The sequence below is a fragment of the Atractosteus spatula genome, chromosome 1, assembly GCF_055471065.1.
Source record: "Atractosteus spatula isolate fAtrSpa1 chromosome 1, fAtrSpa1.hap1, whole genome shotgun sequence".
Lineage (NCBI taxonomy): Eukaryota > Metazoa > Chordata > Actinopteri > Semionotiformes > Lepisosteidae > Atractosteus > Atractosteus spatula.
The window spans coordinates 3,457,422-3,484,168 of NC_142706.1; the positions used below are offsets into that span (position 1 = coordinate 3,457,422).

At 46.1% G+C, this 26,747-nt stretch overlaps 2 protein-coding genes across 12 annotated transcripts in view; one reads left to right on the forward strand and one right to left on the reverse strand.

Moving 5' to 3' along the window:
• Positions 1-1,422: 1,422 nt before the first annotated feature.
• On the reverse strand, positions 1,423-3,703 carry helt (helt bHLH transcription factor). Its single transcript, XM_088924203.1, has 4 exons — positions 3,677-3,703; positions 2,914-3,018; positions 2,509-2,605; positions 1,423-1,901 (listed from the first exon to the last, which is right to left on the reverse strand). Exons 1-4 carry the CDS (start codon positions 3,701-3,703, stop codon positions 1,423-1,425), a joined length of 708 nt encoding a protein of 235 aa, XP_088780329.1.
• A 7,734-nt stretch (positions 3,704-11,437) lies between these two features.
• The window catches only part of acsl1a (acyl-CoA synthetase long chain family member 1a), a 37,062-nt gene continuing 21,752 nt past the window's right edge, over positions 11,438-26,747 (forward strand). The window contains exon 1 of one of the 11 annotated variants that reach the window (XM_088913888.1): positions 11,438-11,498. The gene's annotated coding sequence lies outside the window, so the exon portion shown is untranslated. Of the gene's footprint in view, positions 11,499-11,603; positions 11,621-21,774; positions 21,846-21,878; positions 21,904-22,302; positions 22,433-23,041; positions 23,070-23,650; positions 23,667-23,862; positions 23,936-24,027; positions 24,045-25,244; positions 25,270-26,747 lie in introns of those variants that run through there. The other 10 variants (XM_088913933.1, XM_088913923.1, XM_088913904.1 and 7 more) reach the window with 10 other exon arrangements.

Sequence of the window (26,747 nt, forward strand, 5' to 3'; positions counted from 1 at the left end):
ACTAAAAAAAACCCAGAATATTCGTCTCCCTCCAGTTCCCAGGTGAGTGTGTAACCACCACGCACGATCCCTGCGGTTACGTACAGTACAGTTTATAATAACGTTTACGTTAGCTAAGGTGGAGGTGCGATCGCGTAGTTAGCCTTTCTTCTGACAGCGTTGGGAAAGGGAGCCGCTTTCTTGTGTGTAAACTATAGTCCGTTATGAAATTCGTGTAAGTCTGGACATGTGGGGACACTCCTTCATTCCCGCAACACAATCAGGACAGTGGCTCGCCTGTCCCGCCGCGCCCGCTGCCCTCCAGTCCAGCTCCACATGCGGCGGGCTTGTCGACACCCCCAGATCTCTTGCACACGATTTCCACCCCCAGACAGATCACATTTTTCAAGAAAACGGGAGAATTTGATTTGTTCTGTTTTTAAAAAGAAAGTGCTGTGAAAGAAGGACGCGACGGGGCGTCGTGGGTGAGCTTTGGGTTTGGGTGTTTGGGGTGATGGTTTCAGCCTTTGCTCGGCACACTGTTGCTGCAACCTGAGTGAGGTACCGTACCCCCGTCCTTCAGCCTGTCCTCAGCAAACCACAAACTGACAACGGGATAGTGGGTTGCCGCAGACGCCCATGGTTTTCTGATTGGTTTAGGAAGCGGGAATAGGTTCCCGTCGTATTCGTAAAAAACATTCTCCAACGACACGCTGTTTTGTCAATTTCGAAGTTAATACAGAACTGTAATTAGAACCCGCAACAAATGAGTAAGACAGGGCTTGGTTTGACCATATACAGGCATTTGAACAAACTCGGCTGTACTACAGTAGATATTTAGGGTATTTTCTGCTAAAGCAGAAGTGGAAAAAAATGTTTTAAAATAAAACTGTGGGGGGCAGCACGTTTGACACGTCGAAACGCACAAATACCAACGCGATTGTATTTTATTACCGTCTTCGGTAAATAAACAGAATTCTCGAGTTAGAAAAAATAATGCATTGTCCTTTAATGGTTTCAGCACACCGTAACACCTGCTGCATCCGATGACAAAGTGTTTTGTTCTCATCACACCGGCAGAAACGAAAGACCAATGCTTATACTTTTTTAGGCATGAATGCCACAATAGTTTCATTTTCTCAATACATTTGTCTTCGAACGTCTCCAGCGCTGTAGTGTTCGGGCCCCCGGTCTTGGAGTCCCGGGACCTCTCCGGCCTCGTCCCTTTTCCCCCCACTACCTGCCCCTCTCCCCCATGTGAGAAGAGGGGGAGGGGGGTCACCACGTACCTGTTGACTTTTAGGGACAATAAACCTCAGTGAGCCCGCTTTCCTCTACACCCCACACAGATGCAGGGCCACCACAACACAGGTGAGGGGTAAAAGATCATTTAGTTGCTCTCCTTTATAGACCCTTTGTATAAATAAGCGACGAGCCTCTCGTTCACAAAGCGGCGTGCTGCGCGCCGTGCAGGCTGAACGCGTTGGCGTGCGGGTGGCCGATGAAGTTGAGGTAGTGATGGTGGTCGAGACCCTGAACCGGCGACAGGTAGCCGCCGTGCTGCGGGGGGGAAGTGGATATTGGCACGGTGGGGTAAGGAAGGGTGGGGCTCCGCGCAGAGCTGTGCCAGGAGAAGTGTCCCGGGGCCGGCGGGAACACGGAGTCGGCGGGGCTGTGACTTTGATAGTCCACGGTCGAGTGCAGTTGACACAGGTAGTCTGAGGCGTCGGGCAAGGTCCCGATCGAGCCGAACACGGGCTCGGTTACGACGCGGGACTTCGACTGCAGGAAAGCCAGTATCCGCGCGTATTTGGTATCCTTGGTTTCCATTCTTTCCACGGTGGTTAGGTAGTGCACCAGGTTCTTCATGCATTCGTGATAACCGTAGTGAAAATAGTTAGCAAACTCTGCTAGAAGCTCCCCTGCAATAAAAAAAAGAAATGCAGATAAGTGGTCCGATTGGCCGGGCATTTTTTACACATCTAGTCCACGAGGAAGAGTCACAGGATTTGCCCGAACTTCCAAAATAAAAATAAACGTGTTTTTTTTTTCCTTTCTGTGTGAACGTGGGGACAATGTTAGTCACCCTCATTCACAAGAACCAGCCCACGTGCAGCCATATTTAAAGCCACACACCGTTAAATACTGTATGTTGGTTTTTGGTGGCGCTCGGCATTAGCGAAAAAGACCCGTTTGGCCAACCTGGCACAAACGAAGCTGAACCCGTTCCGGGGACCCATAAATACGCACTCGAGAAATGCATGCATTTTAAACAATATGATGGTGGTACCTTATAAACACACCAGGTACCCTCTCGTACCAGCTAATGGGTCCCTCATTGCGGTCAAAACGCTTTTTTGGGGAGCGCGGTTCAGGATGGGTACAAACTTGCGCGAGTGCGTGGATTTTCTCCACCAGAAGCGCCTAGCACTCAACCAGCATCACACGCTTGTCTCGAACAAACGTTGCAGAGTCCCGAGTCACTGTTAACCCACGAGCATTTTCGCTTTTCCTCTCGAACAGCGGTACCTTTCTCTCTGCCTCTGGGGAAGTCGGCCGAGTGGAGCGCTCTGAGGTACTGGACAGTCATCTCCAGGATCTCCGCCTTCTCCAGCTTGCCGGAATTCTGCACCGCACAAGAAAAACGGGAAAACCGATTACCACTAAGAAAACGAGCAAGGTATTCACTTCAGGAGATCTGAACATACAGTACATAAAATCGACATTTGCAGCAGTCCGACGTATATATCTTTTGTAGACTTGCTAACTCCGCCTATGATAACGAAATGTGACACAGGTTTAGGTGGTACTGTTATTTAAAGCCAACAATAGTTTGACGACCGTAACTACCACATATTAAAGTCAAATGTCTTCAAACAGAGCGACGGAAGCGATGAGCACTGTGACAAAAAGAGCCCCGAGTCCTGATCTTACCTGCTTCGCTAGGGCCATCGGCACAGTTTTGCCCAGCTCGTTGAGACACCTGTTAATGCGGTCTCGTCTTCTTTTTTCTATCACCTTGTGAGAAACAGGAGTTTTCTGTGGAAAGGAATTCAGAGAGAAGGGGATAAGGATGTTTGATTCAATCGCTTTAAGCCAAAGCTAATAAAACGCGTGAGGTATTGCGCAATTCCCTCTGCATTAGGAGGACTCTCCAAGCCTGTAGTAAGAAATAGAATACAAGTCAAGCGAAACACGGATATATGGGGGGAAAGGGGCATTTATCAATCATGACATTTTTACATGTAAAATGAAAAGGTGGATTCTGAGAATGGGCAGATACTGTAGGCAAGGGGCTACACCGCCTCGGAAGGAGAAGAAAAGGTCAGGAAAATATCGCCGTGCCAGTGACGCAGTCCTAAATATAACACACGACCTACTCACACGAAGGTGAACGTCCCTAGACATGTTCATTCTAAGAACAGTGCGACAGACTTAACTTTAAATTAAAGTTAAAATCTCAAAGTTAACATCGAAATGTACTCGCCCGTTTGGAGCGCGCTAGATCTTAAGCGTACATTCATGTTTCTTTCCGTCTGTAGCGCTGCTTGTGTTTTCCAGACTGGATAAAGGTGGGTGATAATTACAGCGCTGGCCCTGCATGAAGTAGTTAGATTAACGGTGATACCCCCCTTTTACACCACAACGTGTAGAGCATATCTTCATACCCTGTGCGACGCATACAGAATGTCCTTACCTTGCGCTCTTTCATCCTGGATGTCATCGTTCGGTTTGCTCAATAAAGGACAAATGAGGAAAAAAAGATGTCGAGAAGGAGACGGACAGTTAGTTCTGTGTTCTGTCCTAAGTGGAGCAAGATGGACTGAGGTTCTCTGGGCGAACGTTGCTCCTTATAAAGCGATCATTTAAGGGGACTAGGGCATTCATAGCGTAAATTATTCCACGGGATTAGAGGACGGCTTTTGGGAAATGTGTGCATTTAGGATCAGTTAAAGAAATAGCAAAAAAATCTGTAGCCACGGGCTGGCGGGGGGGCACAGCAGCTTTGTTAATCCACGTGGCTCTTCAAAGGACACGTGATCGCTTGTAGAATAATATTTGCATAGTAACAACCCAGGCGGGAAATGTGAACTGAGCTGTGAGTCTGCCCTGATCCTCTGGAGCGCAGCGCGCAAAACACAACAAAGCACAACACACACAAAAAACCTCTTTCTCCCCGCTCGCGTTTCTCACACGATCGCCTGTTTACAAATCCCAGCAAGCGATCTTAACTTCTATCCAAGCTCAGTCTGAGTTTTAAGGCCTGTCCAGAGTCATTAAAGTAATTAAGTAAGCCCTTAATAGGCTGTTCCGCCAAGTTCAAGGGAGATCTTTTGGAGATGGAGTCCCCCCGTTTGTTCTCGGCGTTTCTCACACGACTTGGTGACACGTCCATCTTTCATGAGAGATGGCAAGCTTTTTGTTTACATTCTTTATTTGTGAGAGACCCTCGGCAGGTGTGGGCCTGGGACTGGCACACGAGCCGTGCCTTGGTCCAGGCCAGCGGCTGCAGCAGTCTTTGGCACACGAGGGTTACCCACCACTGGATTCTCTATGGAGAGGCTCAATTTGTAGCCTATTATCCTATAGGAAAATGTCTATTGAAGTGAATGAATAGTTTCATTGGCCCAAATTTTAATAATGCTGTGAAAGAAAGGCAGAAATAAAGAGGAATGCAGCTGGTGCTAACGTGCATTATTCCCTGTCACCTGCACGAGGGATTGCCCGGGGAGCCCCATTCATTTGCTTAATTTTGGTCAACTTAACAAACTTTGGGAGAACTTATTCTGGCATTGTTAGGGAGGGTAAAGCTTTCTGATCGAATTAACAGCATGTTTTGATCCGGTAAATGTCATTAGAAAGAAAGAAACAATCGCGTTTAAAGGGGTCTGGGTAATGCGCCAAGTGGAGACGCCATAGCGCAAACATCACAAAGGAAGCAAGTAAATGCCACAGGGGACTTTTGTACCGTCACATTGCTCAAGTTTTCCCAACAAAGGGCATTATTTTATACTTGAATACATTTCATACAACAATTGCCTGTTTTCTTCAAACATATTTTCACAGCAAGGTTAACAACAGGTTTATTGTGTCCGCTCCCTCTCACAGTTTCAAACTTGGTTTCATGCGCCAAAACGGTTTGGTCGTCTGCTTTTCTTCCTTTTCTTTCTTTGCCACCAGCCACTGTTTTAAGCTTTAAAGACTCGCCGTGTTTTAAAATAAGAGATCGTGTGTGCGATGTTAAAGAAAAGACATAAAAGATGCGAAGAGTTTATGCAGCATAATGGCTCCCCGGACTTCTAAGAGGATGGAGAGTTTGCTACCATCGCAGAAAGAAAGGCTCTTGGAGCCAGACAATAGGCTTAAATCCCGTTACTTTTATTGTTGCGTTTATCACAATTTTATAACAAACAGGGCTTTGGAACTGAACAGCAAACACATTAAAAACGCTTTCTAGTTTCTTGAGTCTAAAAGTTTGTTATTTTTGGGAGGATTTTTTAAAGGGCATCATTTAAAGGGGAAATGGGCGGCGTGAACGGCGGTAAATAAAATTCTTTTATTGCATTGTCTTGTCAGAAAAACAACGTTAATGTTTTTTGGGGAAAAAACTGTGTAAGTTACAAGTTTATAGTTGTAGATCCCGTTGATGATTGACATACAATAATGGGTTTTGTTCCTCGTATATATCTTAATGCTTTTTCTTGAAAACAACATATTTAGAGAGAGAGAGAGTTTCGGTCTTGCAAAGAGAAGCAGTTATGCTTGTACAACATACAGGAAAGTCAATAAACAGAATGAACTACATGCGATGATCATCGAGATTCAGATATATAGATCTCTATTAATTAGTGACCCTTTTACGTTTAAATGGGCTACGTTCTCTGTAATTCAAACAGTGTAACTGCTGTTCGCAACACGCCAAGAATAGTTTCTTTAAATAGACACTTTCTACAGCTTACAACAACGTTACCTCATGCATCTTGAACCACGACCTAAAAGAGATACTTTACATTCCACAGTTTGTGTGTGTGATAACCATATTTGAATGTTTTTTTTTAAATTATGCCTTCAAAACCTGTATATATATTTTTACCATGACTGTTCTGTGCTGAGCTAAACTACGAGATCTTTGCACCACCAAGACTTTGTCATTTTGGTCATTTAGGTCCGTAGAAAAGATTTTTAGATATAAAAACGACACTTTATTTAATTAAAATTTAATTTAATTAATTACATCTTATTAAAGTAGCATCGAATTATACATATATGTACACTTATTTTCTATATATAAAATATATTTTAGGGAACTTGTGGAACGTAGAATTATATCACTTGAACAGAACCAATCAAATTAATTAAATTTTTACTGTAAGTAAAAACAGTTGACATTATAAATTGAATTTTCTATTCTGCATTTTCAACTACAATATTAAAGAAAAAAGTTTCGTTGTCTATACAAATAAATGCCATAGGATTAGGTATTTCCTTGGAATAAAACGTATTCGGATATTTTGAGAATGTTTTCAAGAAGACTATATGAATTCAGAAACGAGATCCTTTAACAGTAATAGTATTTAATTTCATATTACTAAAAACTGAAGTCTGCGTCATGTGTTTTTTAGAAAAAACATGGATGGTTTGGGATAGACCAAGTACGATTCGCTCTTTAGCATTTGGTTTATGCCTGTTATTTTTAACAAATATACTTGCAAAGGATATGTACTGTACATACAGTATAACAGAAATATGCTTAAAACATGGTCAAAAATTTAACTCGACCTGCGCTACAGCAAGGACTCGTGGTTCCCGAGTTTTAGAAACTTGGACGAGAGCCTTGTGATTTAAGACTGAACGGATGTTACTCTACCTGTGACACGAAGACAGAGTGTATGTAATGAAAATGACAGTAGCAACAATGCAGTCACGCACGCCACTTTGATTATATAGAAAGAACGCATTGCCTTACTTTCTGCGTAAAACCGTTTATGTTGGCGAGTCTCTACTGTAGGTGCTTTGATTGATTTTATTATTTTGTTCAACACTACAACGTTGGAAATGCGTCAATAAAAGACTGAAATAATCAGATGTATGTCTGTGTACATTTATTTTTGACACTTTACTTGCATTTACACTTTCTTTAATTTTTTAATTTTGGAGTACAAACTGCTTGGCCGTTAGACAGTTGTGCTCCATAATACACGTTGCTGTAATTGTAAATTTCACTCAAAACACACTTAACTAATTCAGAGCACAGTTTTGATGCACCGAAGAGTCTTTTACTGTAGCGGGAATCTTATAGACTGCCAATGTAATTCAATACCAAGATCTTATGAAATTTCGTTTTCCGTTTCCGTTTCTTTACATCAGTCTAGCTGAAGTTTTCTTTTTTTTCATTTGCTATTTCCAAAAACAAACATTTACTTTTCTGAAAACAAATCAGTTGTTTAAAAACCCAGAACAAGCTCACTACTGGGGGCGCAAAGGTAATTCGGAGAGACGACAGCATCCGTTTACATTCGATGGTAACTACTGTGGATATACAGCAACCAGAACAGGCATAAATATTCCTGAGCACTAACTTTGGTTTAACTTTAGATTTTTGAGGAGATTCTACGCATAGTGCAATTAAACATTATGATTTAGGTTACAGGACAAGGGAGGTCATAAAAAACACCAAACGTTATCAATAAAATGTCGATAATTGATCAGAAACAGCAATGCAAGGCAATCTTTGGATAGTGTCTAATAAAGGAGAACAATAAACAATCGTTAATAAAAGACAGCTATTACAAATCAAAGCGCGACTAAGACCATACACGTTATTCCAGCATCAGGTTTTCATTGTTTGAGATGAATAAACCTGCTCTGCGGGCAAATACACTGTGTCTGTCCTGGAGCAAGTAAAGTAAAAAAGAGAAGAAAAGAAACACAACGTTTCGGCTGTGGAGCCTTCTTCTTCGTCCTCACCCGAAGAAGGCTCCACAGCTGAAACGTTGTGTTTCTTTTCTTCTCTTTTCAGCAGGGAATAAACCTTTACTTGTTCCTTTGCAGCCTACGCATGCTGACGCAGCTCCCTGCTTGAAATGTATCTGTCCTGTTGATAAACTCAAACTTTTTTTCGTCCCTCTATCCTTGCGCACCCTAGTGGCGAAGTGTGTGGGTCAGGGAATAAAGACTCGGACAGGTTTGCAACATAATCGCAACACGTAGCATTTTATGGACATATGTTCTGAACAAAGGTCGTTTAGTTATTACTGTCTACTTAAAAATATCCATATCTAAATGGTATATTATACATGATAAAAACACACTTTTAGTCTCTGTTTTTTAGCTTATACGTATTTCATTTTTTTTTTGCTTGTACGAATGGCATTAGATATTACGCATACGAATACAGTGAATTAATTTCTGGCTCGTCGGCTCTAGGTTTCAGTCTGTTTTACGACTCGCCGTTCCGTGATTCGGGATGAACGGGGAGGAGGGGCTGAACACAGTCGGTTCAGGACTCGCAACAGAGGAAAGTCATTTTGAGCAGTGAGCGCCACCGTGTGTCCAGTTTGCAGTACCGGCCTGCCAGACTCTCAGGACCGACCGAGGCTGGGAATAACTGGGATGTCGAGCATCTGGATACTGAACAAAGAGCCATTTCACCTTTCTGCTCTCGTGTTATTTGCACGTTATTGTTGTTAGTTTGAAAAACTACAAGTGATTTTTGGGGTCTGGGATATGTCAAGCAATGCCTGCATTTATTTATTAGGTTTTCTGTAGCGTATATGTTTCTGTATATACGCTATAGTATTAGTGACTATAGGATTCAGACACAGTATTAGAGGGGAACAGAGTACTTTACTTAAGCATGTAAGCAGAAAATTGAAATTTGATTATGGCTTTGTTTGGGGTCTTGTGTCTTTTTCACTGCTTTTGGATCAATATCCCCCTTTGTGCCAAACATCAGATCTCCCACTTACAGCTCAGGTTACATTGGTTAAGCTTCGTCATACAGTCATACAGTGCTTTTCAAACGGCAGTATACAAATTCACAGCAAGTTTAAACCATAAACAGCACGATTTCAGTAAAACCAAGAGCAATGCCAGAGTAAAAGAATATTGATAGAATTATACAATTTTCAAGCGCTAACATTTAAAGTTCGAGGTGCACATACTAGACCCATTGATCTGTAAATGTACGTAATTCCTTTTAAACCCCTCAAGTGTTGTTGACGTTTGTAGATTCTCTACCTTTCGAAAATCTAAAAGTAACCACTAGAGGGAGCACTTGTAATACACTCCCAAGTTACTCGCCAATTCAAGGGCGCTGCAGTCCGTATGCCGCTGGATATCGGAAATTGTATTAAAAAGTCTAAATCGGGTCTTCAAAGCATCAACAGATCAAAATGATATTTAGTTTAATGCAGGTCCAGTCCATCGTTTATTTATGTGAATCTTTTTTGGGGGTGTCCTAAGTGATACTCTCTACTTCTGTAGCATGGTAGTGATGACTGGTATGCTGATGAAGAAATAAGCTGTTACAGGAATGTGACCAAAATGTGTTGTAATGGCTTCATAAGAACAACTGAAGCAAGCAATTTCCACAGTTTAATTTTGGTCATCATTTGCCAATAAGCAATGTTATACATTTTAGGTTACACTGAACCCATTGATGGAAAGAACTGTATCAGATATTTAGGATGGTTTTACATCATTGATTTAAATTTCAATTATACATGCTGCACACTACAGGTAACAGGGCTGCTGGTAGATCTCAATAAGACCATTGGGATAAAGACGTCAAGCAGTCAATGGGGTTTCAGAATGGATAAAATGTGTTAAGACGCTGTCTTTGGTAGTCCTGGGCCAGGTTAAGTAATTCCCCTGCTCCTGAACATCTCTGTGATCTCATATGTGTGAGACCCCACACAAATCCACTACAGAGATTTTGTGGTATCAGGAGGGTTTGCTGACAACCATTTTAAACCTTGTGTGTTTAGTCAGTGGAGGAATTTGCTTCGTATTCACAGCTGTGGGCATTTCACATACATGTGGGGGTTTGGGAACTTGGAAGGTTTGTACATCTTATTGCTTTCACACATTTTGTTTGTGAAGGCGCTGTAGGTCTCCTTAGAGCGATCTGTATGCTGTGACATGGAGCACAAAGCAGTACATCTGACATATCCGCACAGGATACCCCCAAACTCTAAAGAGTTACCGGACAGGAGAAAAGGCTTTGTGTCTCACGGTGCTGCCTGTGCATTGAAAACAATAGAAAGCGTTTGCTTTTGCCTGCTGGAAGATTACTGGTCCCAGGATCAATAACCCATATGAAGCCCAATCCATGCAGGTTACCAGAAAGTTCAGCTGCGAAACATTCAAACAGGCCTGCATGGAGTTTGTCCGAACTCCCACTGCGCTGTCCAAAGTTGCTCTTCCTGTTTTCTGCCTCACATAAACAAACTCCCGACATGCTCCAGCCCCTTCGAGTGGTCATCAGGCTCCGGGCTGGTCTTACGGCGGATTTAGAAATTTTGACATGAAAGGATCTGGAAAACCCGCTCGAAGTCCCTGTGTCATGAAACCCCTTTTTTCTTCGGCGCCCACAGAAATGTATTCAGGTCAAACGTTTTTGCACAGCATTATTTTCTTGACTGAAATCTTTTTAATGCACAAATTCCGTCTTTTATTTCATCTCTGTCTCCTGAACCCTCTCACAAGCCTCACCTCATGTAAGTGTACATATTTAAGTGATAGGGTCTGGAAATCTGGGTTTGTAAAAGATCAGATCAGCAAGTCAGACTTATGCCAGCTGCTCCAGACACGTGGCTTGTAAACTGCAGGGAGAGGGGGTGGAATCATCACTAAACTGTCAAGGTTAAATCTCACATTTATACTTCTAAAGGCGGTGTTTGGAGCACGTTTGCCACTGTAGGTATATCCCCCAGAGCAAAATGCTTACTGTCTGACCCTACCGAGCTAACCCCTTAGCACTTCAAAAATAAGACCTTGGAACCACGCGAGGTTCACTGACTTAGTTCAAAAGCGTGCTTCCCAATCTCTGGGGATAGGGACATTTATATTACTAAATGGACGATTGGTCCCTTTAAAAATACATACATATATATATTTCTTATACTATTGTAGTCGTTACAATATTAAAAAAAACACACGCAAAAAGTCAACTCCAAAGACTTACAAGGAGAGGTTTAAACGTTTCTAGCCCTGCCCCTGTATTTAAACCACAAAGACTCCATATCTACCCGGTCGATTGAGATAAAGTTTAGCTATGACCCACAGCCGTAGTAAGGAGTCTTTAAAAGCGTGTACAAAGGTCACGCCAAACCTCAAGCTTATTTTGCACAAGCGACAGCCAATCGCGGCGCGCCTCTCATTGAGACCGGGAGGGAAAGGGTGGTACGGCGGCTCTGATTGGCCAAGGGCCCGGTTTACACGGCGAGAACCCCGAAGCGCTGTGTCGCTGGCGGAGGTGCACATGGTCCCCTTCGCGAGCAGCTGCAGCTGGACAGGTCAGTGGTCGGACGCGAGCGCCTCTGTTGCAGATGTTGATTTTGAGCTCGTTGTCCCCCCGTGAATTTCGTGTCTCGCCCCCCCGAGCGGTGCAGCAGTATCGCGAGCGATGACATTTCGGGTGAGGTTTTTTGAGGTGGGGGGTAGGTCGAAAGTGCATGTCCGCCCAGAACGGAGCTGATGGTCTTTAGGAACAATGTGCATTGCCGTTTGAGCATCATGCCTACCGGAATATCCACCCACATGAATGAGACAAATGCCGCTATAAAACGCGGGGTGCGTTGAGCAGTGATCGCTACAGACGCTCACTCGGATGCGACACGCTTGGCTTTTCTGCGTCTTTCACAAGTGAAGAAAGATGATCCTACGGGGAGCGTGGATGGTTTGAACAGGCGGCGAGGTCTCGGCATGACTGTTCCTCTCAGTCCGGGGGCAGGATCAGTGCCGTGTGGGCTGGGCTGGGCTGGGCTGGGCGAGAGCTCCTCGAAAGAGCCTCAGGATGGCTTGCCGAGCAGACTAAGCCAGCTTCCTTGAGCTGTGAGCTCGCCGGCGTGCAGGCGGAGGCAGCGGGGACGCTGCGCAGCATCAGTTAGAGAAGACCCGGGGCCTGGAGCCAGCCGGCTGCGCAGCCCGCTGTAACGCAGAGGTCCGGTTCACAACTGCAGGGCGTCGGGGGGACGTGGCGGTGCAGGTCGTAGCCGGCTGGCTCCAGGCTCCCTTGCATGGCCTGACGGATGATTTGAGCAGGCGCCTGAACGCGTGTGGAGCAGCAGTGTGGATTAGGGCGTCCGGGCTCTGCGCTTTCCTTTTTTGTTTTCTCATAGCTTCTTTCTTTAAGGAGCCTCATGTGCACAACTGCAGGTGTGTGCATATTGGTAGATCAGCCTGAGCCTGGAAGTACTGGTATTTACAAAACCTTCGCAAGGGCGAATGAACGTGAATCAGACGACTTTCCACTGCAGATGTCTTTCTTTAACGTGTTACAGAAGTCTTATTCTTTGTCTTTTCCATCTTAACATCTAAAATAACAGACAGCAGAGCACGGTGTCCCTGATTTTCGTACGGGGGCTTTTGTTCGTGAATTCTTGTCAAGATGGAAGGTGGCCACCTACTGGTCACCGAACACCACTGCCACCAGCAGCCTGGTTTCCACTGAGGACTCCCATTGCAATACTGACCCTGCCCAGCCATGCTTAGCATCCGAGAGCTGGAGAGAAGTGAATGGGAATTGGGAGGCGGTGCAGTGGCTCTGTGGCTCAGGATCTGCACCTGTGGCTGGAAGGCTGCCGGTTCTTATCCCGCGGCCGGCAGAGGAATCCTACTCCGCTGGGCCCCTGAGCAAGGCCCTTAACCCCAACTGCTCCAGGGGCGCCGTATAAATGGCTGACCTTGCGCTCTGACCCCAAGCTTCTCTCTCCCTGTCCGTGTGTCTCCCGGAGAGCAAGTTGGGGTCTGCGAAAAGACACATTCCTAAGAGAAGATAAGTTATCTTATCTGAATGACGAAGCACCATCTAGTACAGTCCAGCCAGGTGTGACTTAATAGCGTCTCAGAATTTCTTGATCCGTGTTTTTGTTTCCTTTCAGAACTGGAGTGCAGGCGAGGTGTGATGACACAGAAGTGAGTCATCAGCTGTTTATTCTTAGATGTGCCAGAAAACTCACAGAAAAAAAACAACAATTCCCAGTATGCTTCTCTAAGTTGATATTTCGGGAGCTAACTCTTAGGGCCGTTCTGAGGATGCCATACAGAGCGTCTCAAGTAAAGCCAGATTTTCGCGGTTTAGAGCCACGTACTACGAAATTACAAACGCAAAAAAGTTAAATGTTGACAATACAACGCAGCAATGTTTAGACAACTTTAGAAGACAGAAGGCGCGTTCTTCTAGAACACTTGGCCTTGGTTTTCAGATGGTCAGTCCGTCTTTTTTTCTTCTTCCTGTGTTACTGTTGATGGGACTGTAGTCTCTTCTACCCTACATGACGATGGTGCTGTTTTCTGGCTGGCAGCATTAAAGGTTTGTTTCAGTAGTTGCTGCAAGAGACAGCCGTGGAGGGTGCTGTGAAACGCAGGGCAGTTATCTCCATCAGGGCTGGTTCAGCTGTCCTGATCTGTCAGGGAACGTTGTTTGCTCAGACATAAGTGAACGGTTTTGTTGTTATCGCAGGTGTGCACAGAGGCTCGAATTGAATGGCGTGTCTTTTCAAAGAAATCCAAATCTCAGCCAGCTGAGAGCCTTCAGTGACGTACCCGCTCCGCGAGCGTGTCTGGTCGGTGTCACTGACTGTGTGTTGACATCGATTTCTTTTTATTTCTTTTCGGATCAGTTCCCTCAGGGCTGGAACGTCATGAACACAGTGGCAGTGGCGTGGTGACGTGCACCCTTTCACTGTGCGCTTGGTATTTTATATTTGTTTTGTCTTTATTCAATATGGCCAGCCCTTTAGTGGCACTGGAACTCTTGTAACCTTTCCCTTTTTTTGGGACCTATATCCTGCTTTGCATATTCTTATTGAAGAATTACAGAAGTTGTGCGTAATTCTTTTATTGGGTGTTAAGAACAAAACTCTCAGATTCCAGGACCCAAAGCCCGCTGTGAAGTAACGCCTCACAGTTCGAATTGCTTCCCAACTACTCGCCAGACTGACCTGGCCAGAGTCATTTGCGGTTTTCGGGTGAAAGGTGACTGGCGCTCATTGGCTCACCACAGCACCACCCACCTGTAATTTGCTCTCCTCTTAATCCAGCTGTAACATAACCCCCCACAGTGCTTTTTCATGCACTACTTCTATGTAGTACAGTTCTCTGAATTGCAGCTCAGTTCAATAGCCTTCAGGTGTGCATGTTCCTATTTTTAATTGTCTTTTGTCTTTTTTGATTACAAAGGCGATAAACAAAATAAAGCTTGTGCTAAGGTTTCAATCAGTCGCACATTCTGAAACAGCAACAGTGCCCCTTTTTTTAATCGCAGTAACAAAAGCTCTTCAGTGTCTCCCTTGATGCTGATACGACTTGTTACTGTCAGTGCTGTGTGAACAATCCATTAAAGAACATGAGGAGAGTGCAGGGTTTTTCCTTGATCTGGCTGCACATGTAATGGGTTGAAGGAAGTGAAACTTAATATTAGTCTAATGTTTGTGCTGCAGGCATGGTTTTGGCTTGCCAAAGAATGTGTGTTATGCATAATACGTACAGTCTGTGATGTCCATCAATAACACTGAGTGTTACAGGGAGAGGATGTGCTGGACAGTGAGAAGTTAGGAAATGGGCTCCTCTCAGTTGTGAACCTGTCCAGCTTGTGTGGTTGTTAGTAGCTCACTGATGTCAGGATCTCAACCAGCTGTTCCTGTAAGAAGTCAGGGTATCGGCTTTGATAACACGGCCGGGCTGCTCGTTCCCCGCTCTTGCAGCCCTTTGATGTACCGTAAAACCGAAGTGCTCAGACAACTACGGAGGGCTTTTCTGGTGCACAAATGTGTTTTTAATGATCTTTACTGGGTGTGATGGGCTGTCAGGCACCCGTACCGTTAAAAGAATTGAGCTCAGCCTTTTACAGGGTGAGTCAGAGGCCCGAAAGCTAATTACGTTTCGGTGATTTCCAGATTCCTGCAGTGCCAAAAGCTGCGGTGCGACTGACCGTTAAAACGTCATTCCCAGACCCCTGCAGCTAGACGTTTTGGGATGAGCAAGAGAGGAATGCAGGGGAGCTGGTTCTTGTGAGCAGTGCAGCTCACGAGTCCACAGGAGGGAGGGGTTTACTGCATTAAGGCCGTAACCTGCACGAGCAGTCGAGGAAGTGTGCGCAGCACTTGGGCAGTGGTGAGGTGGAGAGCAGGGCCTGGGTAACGTGGCCACAGCGCAGAGCCCCAGAGCAGTTGCAGGAGAAGAGCAGTCCTGCTGGTCACAGCCCCCGGCCTGACCGACACGCAGCAGGACAGCCGAGCTGATGCACAGCTGAGCAGGAAGGTCTTTCCACATTTCCGAACCGCTTCGTCCACGTCAGGGTCACGGGGGAGCAGGAGCCTGTCTTGGCGAGCAGTGGGCACTAGGCAGGGTACGCTCTGGGCAGGACGCCAGTCTGTCACAGGACTCGCACACAGACGCACCCACTCACGCCAGGGCCGGTTTTCCCAGAAGCCAGTGAACGTGCCAGTCGGTCTGTGGACTGGGGGAGGAAAGCGGAGCACCCAGAGGAAACCCACACTCCATGCACATAGCACCTCGTGAGTCGCACCGATATTCATGCCATGCTGGCATCTTTAATCCCCCATTTGAGACAAATTATAGTCACTTGTAATGAGCTCTAAGATTTCTTAATAGTTGTACTGACAAAAGGGGTTTGCTCGTTTCTGATGGCCCAATTAATTTCTTTTGGCTTGTGATCCATGTGCCCTGGACTAATAATACTAATAAATAAGGTTAACTTATTTTGCTCATGCTTTTAGCTGGAGTGACTGACATTTGTACCCAGTTCTACAGCTGGGCAATTTACTGAAGCATTCCAGATCCCTGCTCCTGGGTACAACAGCAGTTCCCCAGCTGGGATATGGACCCAGGACCTTCCAGGTGTAGGTCTGGAGCAATCATAACTTGTGCACTGCTGCCCCTGCCTGTTTTCATTACAGTTTTGAGCAATATTGTCCTCTGCTGTCTAATTCTGTAACGCACTCTGTGGGAAAACTATTGTAAAGGGCACTGTAGAAAATTAATTATGGGTTTTAAGTTCCCTCTTAATTTGTATGTTGAATCCGTTTAAGTCTCTTCTCTGCTTGTTCTGCTGTGTTATGGAACAGCTGTCACACAAGTGTAAAAAAAATGTGATGATTCTAAAACCATTAACTGCTTTTAGATTTGCAGGCCATTTGCTTTAATTTGTTTTAACACTGTGTCGCTGTGTTTTCCATGTTGTTGTTTTTTTTCCTCGAGGGTGCATGTTTTGGATCTCCATGGAAACACTCAACATGGAAAATAAAAACACAAATGGCATTTCTGGGCTTGCTGTAGCTGAGAATAGTTTCTCTCACATAGCCCACCTGGTGCTCAAACATACTCTAGTATTGGCAGCCTGGAAACAACCCCGGTCATCTCAGTTGCTCATCCGGTGTTTTTTTCAAACTCAAAACTCGGAACGAAAAGGACGGGTTCTGGTCGCGTTCAGAATTGCGCGGCCGCTTTCCAGGCATTCAACGTCTATGCTAATATAATATTTGAGTAGATAACGGGCAAAGATCTTGAGCTACATCTGCGTTTTCTCTCTGAAACCGACGCGCGTCAGTGCCTCCTTGCAGCTTCGCCATGTGTGAAATCTGGTTTGAGAATTTAGAGCTGCTTGGCTCATTCGTGCCACGTTGAAAAGACCCCTTTGTTTTTGCGATGGTGTTGCCTCACGCTGACGGAGGCGCTGGTCCGCGTTTTGGATACTGGGGGAAAAAAAATGTAATGTGAGCTCTTCGCCTCTGTGCGCATTTTTCCGGAACTTTTTTGTTTTCTCGTCGCAAGGAAATCAAGAGAAGACACGCAATAAACATGCATGCGTGCGGAGAATAATGCAAAACCAACAGAATAATGTATTTTGCGCAGCTCGAAAACGAAACGCCAGTTGTTTAAAAAAAAACATTGTTCCAAATTCCAGACTGATGGTCCTTTTTTAATATAATCAAGAAAAGTCACCCCCCCCCCCCCCCACCACTGAATACAGTCTTCCTTCCCGTTCGCCCGGGCGCACAGCTCCTTGGAGAAGCCGGCGCGGCGCTTGCGGGTTCCTGTCCCGGGACGGCGGTGTGAGGCGGGGGTGTGGGCGGAGCGCCGAGCCGGCACACTCCGGAGCTGGACGGCACCCAAGAAGCGCCCAATCCCCAGTCTTGACCTCGCCCCTCCCGTCGTGGGGTTACTACAGGACAGATGCCTGGGTTTTTCGCATGCTCCAAAGTTGTTGGTTTTTTTTGTTTTGTTTTCTCGGATCACTTACGAGTTTGCCTGTCTCCTTAGCTCTTTTCTTTTTTTCCCTCTTCTATAATAATAATAACTACACTTATATAGCGCTTTTCTGGACACTCCACTCAAAGCGCTTTACAGGCAATGGGGATCCCCTCCACCCCCACCAGTGTGCAGCCCCACCTGGATGATGCGACGGCAGCCATAGTGCGCCAGAACGCTCACCACACACCAGCTATCAGTGGAGAGGAGAGCAGAGTGATGAAGCCAGTTCAGAGATGGGGATTATTAGGAGGCCATGATTGGGAAGGGCCTATGGGAAATTTGGCCAGGACGCCGGGGTAACACCCCTACTCTTTTCGAGAGATGCCCTGGGATTATTAATGACCATAGAGAGTCAGGACCTTGGTTTTACCTTCTCATCCGAAGGATGGCACCTGTTTACAGTATAGTGTCCCCGTCACTATACTGGGACGTTAGGACTCACAGAGTGAGCGCCCCCTGCTGGCCCCATTAACCACCTCTTCCAGCAGCAACCTTAGTTTTTCCCAGGATGGCTCACACCTGCTTACCTTCAGTGGGCTGCCAGTTGTGAGTTGCAGGGTGATATGGCTGCTGGCTTCTCATGGAAGTCCCGACAGCCTGAAGACCAAGTGTAATGTGGTGGGCTGTGCAACATTCTCGTAAAGGTATACGTGCGTTCATTTTCTAACTCTTTTCATCCAATTCGGGGAGGAACCGGAGTCTATCGCAGCAACCAACAGGTGCAAGGTGGGATACATCCTGGACGGGACACCAGTCCATCACAGGGCAGACACACACACACACACACACCCTGGACAGGACACCAGTCCATCGCAGGGCAGACACACACACACTGACTCACACCAGGGCCAGTCTTCCCATAAGCCAATTAACCTCCCGGTATGTCTTTGGACTTTGGGAGGAAACTGGAGCACCCAGAGGAAACCCACATGAACACAGGGGGAACATACAGACTCCACACAGACAGTGCCTCAGCACTCTCAGGCAGCAAAGCCAATGACTGCTCTATCATGTAACCCTACTCTTAAATTATATTAAGCTGTATTTGTGAAGCGTCCAGTATTCCTGATCCTTTTTAGTTCTGTAAGTGCCTGTGGCTGTTAGAAGGATATTGTAATAGCCTTTCGCAGCATGGTTATTTTCTTAAAATGGACTCAGCTGGCTGTTGGAATGAATTGCATTGCAAGTTCAGGAGGAAAGGATTTGGATTGTGTTCTTATCCAATTTAATTGGTGTGGGATTTAAAATCTGTAAATTGCCGTTCCAGTTTAAACAGTTAACTAATCCCTCGAAGCATCTGGATTGTGATGAGTGGATTACGGCCATTATATACTAATTAGGCTAAATGATCTCAGCTTTCTGTATTGTTCGGAAATAAAGCTAAGCACAAGTATGAAGCGAAAGCTGCTTGTTCCCTGTGTGACTTGCGGACCGAGAGAGCGCCGTGCCAGAGCTGCCGCAGAGGCACTGCTGCTGGGGTTGTGTGGGAAAGCGCCCGGCTCTGCACTGCTGCTCCACGCCGCAGGAGCGACGCTCGGCTGTCTGCTCAGGCCGTGGTGGACGTTGCTGCGAAAGCCTGGCTTTTTTCACTCCAGCTGCACTGCACTTCGGGGCAAGAGCCTGACGCTCCCTCAGAAACATGCCTTCTTTCTCTTCCGGGGTATAATTAACTGTAGGAATAGGCACATCTTGGAACCTTTTAATTGTGCATATTCACAGACGGTGGTGGTTCCATTGTCCTGCATGCATCCACATTCCTTATTTTTTCACACTCCTCATCATGCTCCTTCAGTGCAGTGCGTAATCGCATGCTCATTGGCGCTGTGGCTCAGGATCTGCGCCTGTGGCTGGAAGGTTGCCGGTTCAAATCCCACAGCCGGCAGAGGAATCCTACTCCGTTGGGCCCCTGAGCAAGGCCCTTAACCCCAACTGCTCTAGAGGGCACCGTATAAATGGCTGACCCTGCGCTCTGACCCCAAGCTTCTCTCCCTGTCTGTGTCTCTCGTGGAGAGCAAGCTGGGGTATGTGAAAAGACAAATTCCTAATGCATGAAATTGTATATGGCTAATAAAGTGATCTTATCTTATTGGCTAAGACGTCTCCTGTCGCTTACCAACCTTTCATGAATGAGGCCTTCAAGCAGTGTTGGCCACCGAGATCTTCAGCGCTGATTCACTCTTGGTCACACTCATACTGTACCTCAGCACAGGTACGCATTACACTTCGTTTATTGTAGAAGTGTTTTTAATTCTGCTGTTCCGCCAACCATAGTGTGTCTTTCTGTTGTGTGGGCTTTGCTGTTGGTGTGATGTGACAAGAATGCGTTTGACCTTCTATCTGAAACTGAGCTGCAGGGTCTTGTTGTGTGACACAGCGTGCTCTTAAGGTAGGATCTTCAGCTTCTGTGGCCAGAAGGGCAAAGACCTGCTGAAACGCAGGTCTGTGCAGTATTTAATTTATTATGAGGAGCAAGTGAGCAGGAGTCTCCATGGTAGTAGATTAGTATCGTTAAGGTGAGGGTTAGGGTCAGTCGGCAAGGCTGACCTCTCTGGAGTCTAGGAGAAAGAGTGTCCCCTGCGTACTCCTGTGCGCCTGTAGGCTGACAGCAACATCAGTAAGGTACATGATTCTTGTCCTGTCGGTTTTGAGCTTCCTGTCTGCCCCCGCAGAGCTTGTGAGCTTTTAAAAGATGATTGGTGAATGGGTGTGCATACGGGGTCATCTGCGACGCTTCGGTGCAGTTGGCGTGTAGTGAAAAGCTGTCAGTCCTGAATTCAGAAAACAACTTCAGCTTCCCTCTCCTAAAAATAGGGTAGTTTCCTACCACCATGTGACTTTTTTTAGGTAAGTAGGTGAAAGGTCGTACCCAGTCCTCTATTTAAAATAAAAGATGGCACGCTGGCAAGGAACATTTTATTAAAGCAATTTCTTTTCAGCTCAGATTGTCCAGGCTGTGCTTGCGATTGGTTAAACGAAGTGCTCTACTCTTCATAATCTTTCCATGTTCTCTATTAATATATTGCACGTTGTGTTTTTCACTGTGCTGTTAGGACGGGTGAGTGTCTGTGCACAGAGGCATTGTGGCCCCTTCTGTGTTTGCTGTGTGTCTTTCCTGAGTGTGGTGCTTTGAGAATTCTTCATGCCGGATGTAATTATAGTTAATTATTGTCTTTGTAAAACCCGTTAGACATAAACATCCTTGCTTCTGTGGAGAATAGTGGAGAGAATACATTCTGAAAAGATTTTTGTTTGTAAAACGCTCTCTGTCTTGAATGGTCCCCGCTAGATTCTTTGCACGAGCATCTTAAACGAGTACTGGAGATGCACGAAAAGTTTATTTATTTCGTACAAAGTGTATTCGAGAAGCTCTGGCCCACTGTTTAATATAGATGCTCAAGGCGGATGGTTTGTCTTTCCTAGTGCTGGGGGTCATAGTTACAGAGACACCAGAACCAGGTCTGTTCATTTAATCCTGATCATTTAGAAGGAATTAAAGGCTTCGCTCCTGGTCGGTGTTCTTTCAGCTTGTTTAAAATACCAGGCTAGAAATCTTTCTATTCATTAATGCCATTAAGGTTTGCAAAATGCTGAAGTGCTATGAGTTAATATGGTCAACAAGAGGAGATTTGAACAACATCAGTACTATATAATTGCCATTATGAACCCTTTTTAAAGAATTAAATTCCTCAACATTTCAACGGGATTAAAGCACTTAATTTACAAAGAATTCACTTCCAGCTGTCTTTGAGGAAAAAATGCTTCTTTTACTGGGGAGGTTTGTGGTCAAGAAGCTGAATGTTTTGTCAGATCTGTTTCTTTGGAGGCAGTTCTGCTGTGTGCTTTATGGTGAGAACCGTCAAAAATTAAACTTTTTGCCAACAACGTGAAGAAAACTCTTGGAAAAGTGGGCGAGTGCAGTTCTGTCCGTTTCCTGCGCAGGCAGCCTCCCGCCTGTGGGAAGTGGTGCATGCTGGGATGTCTGCGATCTGTCATACGGAGCAGCTGTCCGCCTGATTTTTTTTTTTGTGGTTCTTTTCTGACCCGTGCTTTCCATTTGTACGACATTGTGTTTCATAAAGCTGCCTCCCCCTTTCCACTCGCTGCTGGCCACTGTGGGATGGGGTGACCGTTTGGCGGGCTTGTCATTGGTTCGTCCTCTTCGCAAGCCAAGTATGGCCTGTCGCTGGCTGTCATGTTACCTTTAGCCTGGAAAGCAGTGGGACCAGTGAGGTGGGGGGGGGGGCTGGACATGTGACTCCTGCCCCGGGAGGCCTTGACTGATGTGGATACGCCAGCTGACAGGCCTCACAGCCGGTGGCTGGAGCAGCGCGGCGTGCCTGCCAGACTTCCTGTGTGCTCACATGCTGGTGAGTGCTGCAGCAAGGAATATCTGCAGGGCCCGGGATCAGACGCCGGCTGTGGAAGGTGCTGTGAGAGAGTGCCTGTTTATTGTCATTAATGGAATTTTCCATAAGCGAGAGATTTGTGGCACTTTGCGTTTCGCTGTGGGTAACTGTTCTTAGATGGAATGGCATTTCAGAAACGGTCTGCAGATATCTCATTGACTTTGGCCTCCTAGTACGTTTTTTGTTTCAGCCATCTGCTTCCTAAGTACAACCCCCCATTCCCAGAGCTCTGGGAACACTTTCGACAGCAGCCAGAGATGGGACAGGGTCTCAGTGTTGTTTGTCCAAGATTATTTGGGTTGTACATTAACTGTGCTTAACGACTGTTGTGTTCTGGGGAATGGGGCAGGACCATACCTGGGTTGCTGGGTTTGTCTGACCTTTTAAAACAAACAGCACAGTCCACGCTGAGGTGCCCCATGACTTCACAGGCTCCTTCTGCTGTCTTTTAAGCTCTGCTGCTCAGGCTGACAGAACATTTGGGTTCGGTTCTCACAGCGAGAGAGAAACTGCCCACTGTGAGAGACAGGAAGCGAGTGCAGAATATTGTGAGTTCATTGTGAATGCTTTCTGGGGCACTAAACAGATTTCACGTTTGCTTTTCCTTTCTGTGCAAGATATTTTAAACTGTCTTTTTTTTTTAGCTACTGACGGTGTCCTAAAATGCTTTAACGAGATTTTTAGTATCCAGTATGTTCTTATTTTGTGCAGATGTTGGGAAGGCTGTTGAATACAGTTTGAAGCATGCTCGGGTCTTTCCCTTTATAAACCTGGAACATTGCTTCTGAGGACTGTCAAGAATTAGCCAAATTTAGCATGAAACTGGAGCGCACTGATTGAAAAGAAGTTTCAGTTTCGTAGTGATGTGTTTTAGACCAAGAGCAAAAATTGTCTCGTACGTTAAGGCTTTTGCAGATTGGTCTTTATAGTCTGCATGAAACATTTCTTGCCATTTTTACAAGGTGGGGGGAAGGAGTGTGTCACTGCCTTCATCCACTCTTGCCTGTAATAAGAAATACGACCTCAAGGTAGGGGTGAGCTCTTGACTCATTCATGCATCTCTGCCGGGTCTTGGACAGCTCCAGTCTGACACTCTAGATCTACTAAAGATTTGGCCAGCTACGCAGAGAGCTGAAGGAGGCTTTGGTTCTTGAGGGCTGAAGAGTGTTTACAGTTTTGCTCCAGGTAATCCCTAGATTTCTGAATGTAACAAACAGCTGGCTTGGCCAAACGCACAAAGACGACGAGTGGTTTCTAGAAACTGATATGCCCTGCTGACCTACAAAACCTGCTAGACTCATTTGCTGAATTTGAACAAGCTGTTACATTTTATTTCCACCATGTATGCGTCTTCTGTATCGATCTCAATCACTGACAGCCCCGCTTCTATATTTATCTGTCTCTGGGTCATGAGGATCATTTCAAGCTTCTGACGTGTTTGTTAATCCTATGCATGTGTGTCTCTCGCCTGTTAATGGATTCACGTAGTGTTAAATGTACTGTCTTGTGTTACGTCTTTTACCTGCCTGTAAAGCAAATGTCCCATCAGGGGCCTTGAAGGGATCGAGACAGTGGCTCACCAGGACAATCGTTTAGAGATTCCTGGAGACTTGCCTGCTGCTGCACTCCAGATAGTGAAAGGACACGCTGTACCTCGCACTCCAAGAGCAGCAGGGCATCAGTCACTGGAGGAAGCTAGAATGCAGTTGGTTGTACCCGTATTCGCAGAGAAACAAGACCGCAGCGCGAATGCTGCAGTAAATATAGGCTAAGGAAAAGTAGGTGAGAAGTCAGCCGGTCAGTGTGTGCATGGGGTCGGTGGGCAGGGCAGGCCGAGGGGAGGAGCCGGTTAGCGTGAGAGCTGGTATTGTGTAACGTGGAGTTCTTTCTTCACCTCCGCCCTCCCCTTGATGTCTCAAGGTGCCTCGGTAGGCTGGACCAGGGTCCAGCAGCTGCAGAGGGTGCCTGAGAAGTCCACCACTGCCTGGTACTGTGCGTTTTGGTTTTTCTTTGCTGCCCAGTGTGGTCGTCCAGCGTGCCTCCTGCGCAAGGTCAGCAGCACTCGGCTTCTGTGGGTGATCTCCTAAAGGTTCACGAGAAACGGGGCTCTCGCTATGAAACACAGCTGAAACACACTTTGTGCCCTGCTCATCCTGTTCAGTAAGTGCGATAGGCACTGAATTACAATCATCTTGTGGTAAATAGCAACCTGTGGACCACCATTTTAACCTGAACTTTCCCCTCTGGACAGGTGTTTTTTTGTTGAGGAGAGTGCAGGGCTCATTCTTGAACGAACAGGGTTTTATCTGGCTGGTAATGGGTTGAAGGAAGTGAAACTCAAAGTTGGTCTAATGTCTGTGCTGCAGGCATGGTTTTGGCTTGCCAGGTAATGTGTGTTACGCATAATGCTTACAATCTGTGATGTTCATCAAGAACACCGAGTGTTACAGGGACAGGATGTGCTGGACAGTGAGAACTTAGGAAATTGTCTTCGACAGTGTGGCTGGGCTGCTTGTTCCCAACTCTTCCTCGTTAAATAACCAAATGAGGTGCTGTGGATAAAAACAGCAGCCGACTACGTTAGAATAGTTATGACTGTAACTGATTAGCTAGCTCATGTTTCCATATGAAATTGCTGCTGTTATAGTCAGTAACAGATCACAGCACTTTTATTGTCTATAAGTAGTTGTTGTTGATTTGTAAAGATAATTGTCGTTGTGTATGTGTGTTGTCAGTTCTAAATTAAAGTTGGTTGCAAAACTTTGTATTGTGCACGTTAGTACATAACGGTACTTGAAAAAGCCAAATAGACAATCAAGGATTTTTTTTCTTCCCTCTAACACTATCGCTAAATGCATCGTTTTTTTGTAGTCTTAATATCCGTAATATCGAACTTGAACTGATATTCTATGTCATGATTACATTGTTTGAAATAGTCCATAAAGCTGTGTAAATGAGTATTGTGAACGTCTGTTTAATGATATTTAATGATTATTTGTGGAAAACTAAAAACGGGGATTACTCTGGACATTCTGCTAAGAAATGTTTTTTTTAAAGTAATTATTAACCAGTGCTCACCGACAAGCTGTCTGCTTGAACATTGCTCGTTTAGTAGGTTTCTTGCTGATGTGAATTTATTTTCCCCGGTGTTCAAAAAACAAAGTTCGAGCACTAACGTGGCCTTTCTGATAGGCTGCACCTTGGCAGGGAAAAAAAACGGCGATCTGTTCGTCTGAGTGTGCTGCCCTGGTATAATTGAATGGGACAGATGTGGTACTGTATTATTACATCTCCCCCCCCCCCCCCATCCCTGACCGTCACAGGAGAAAGCCTTAGTAATGTGACAGAGGCAAGATGACTCCACGCTTGACTGAGAGACTGAAAGGTAGCTGGTTCCTCGATTGGCATTTTCAGTAACCGCATTCCCCTGTGGGGTTTCAACTGCGGGATGTTCTGGTGATCGTGCGGGCGTCCCGGTTCGCTCCCGGCGGCTTGTAAAAAAAAAAAAAAAAGAGCAACCTGGTTGAAACGCAGCCGTCACTCATGAGAAAATATTTGGGTTTCACGGTCACGTTGCGAGTTTTATTTTCTTTGAGCGGCCCTTCCGATGTGTAGAATCCGGCAGCCCGCCGAAGGCATGAGCTGATTGCAGAAAACCCCTTCTCGTTTTTGTAAGACGGCGGCGAAGAAAAAATTGAGTCAGAGTGGCTTCTGACCGAATGTCTCTGACACCGGCTAAAGCAAAGACTGCGATAACTGAAAGGGAGAATGTACAGTACGCCTTAGGGTCTGCAGAATATACTGAGAATCCAAGGAATCTAATCATTCTGTGCCTGTATGTTTTTTAGAAAGACAAGGAACTTGTAGTTTAGATATCAGTGAATTGTTTTGATTATTCTGCAGTGAGCGGTACACTTGAGACACATTTAAAAGTTTCGTAAGTTAAGTTAAGATCAATTTATTGGCCCTGTACAGTTTCTTGTATGAGGAATGTGTCTTTCTTTCTGTCATTCTGAGACGCTATTAAGTCACACCTGGCTGGACTGTACTAGATGGTGCTTCGGCATTCAGATAAGATAACTTATCTTCTCTTAGGAATGTGTCTTTTCGCAGACCCCAGCTTGCTCTCCGTGAGACACACAGACAGGGAGAGAGAAGCTTGGGGTCAGGGCGCAGGGTCGGCCATTTATACGGCGCCCCTGGAGCAGTTGGGTTTAAGGGCCTTGCTCAGGGGCCCAATAGAGAAGGATTCCTCTGCCAGCCACGGGATTCGAACCAGCAACCTTCCAGCCACAGGCGCAGATCCTGAGCCACAGCGCCAATGAGCATGCGCTCTGGTGAAGACCAAGGAAAGGAGCCTCTGTGCCCCTGTTCTCAAGCCAGCGGCTCTCCCTTGCCGTGGGACGCACTGTCTCTCGCCGCCTGGAGTGCTCCGTGTTGAGCTGCTGGCCGCGGGTCCCAGCACGGTGCAGAGCCCTGTGGTGCTGGCCACTGCGGGTCTCCTGCTTGTCCAGACTCTATGAGAGGAGAGGGACGGGGTCCCACCAGACCACCCCTGCAACCGGGCGCAAAGCACGAGCTGCAGATGTTGGTCTTGTTCCTCCCCGCGGGGGCGCAGCAGGCTAGGTGCATGCGTCTTTCACAACACATCGCTGATGCCTGGCGTCGGTCACCATAATCCATCACCCAGGTCACGTCAGCCCGGCTGAAGGTCAGCGCGCCCGGGGCAGAAGTTTCAGGTCACATCTTCCTGATGGACACTCCGGTGCCGCCTTCGGCTTCTTCTCGTCTCGACGTGTCTCGTCGCGTGGTCTGTGGATTTTGAGGGCTGAAGGGCTGTTTTTCTGCTTCCCTCCGCCATTG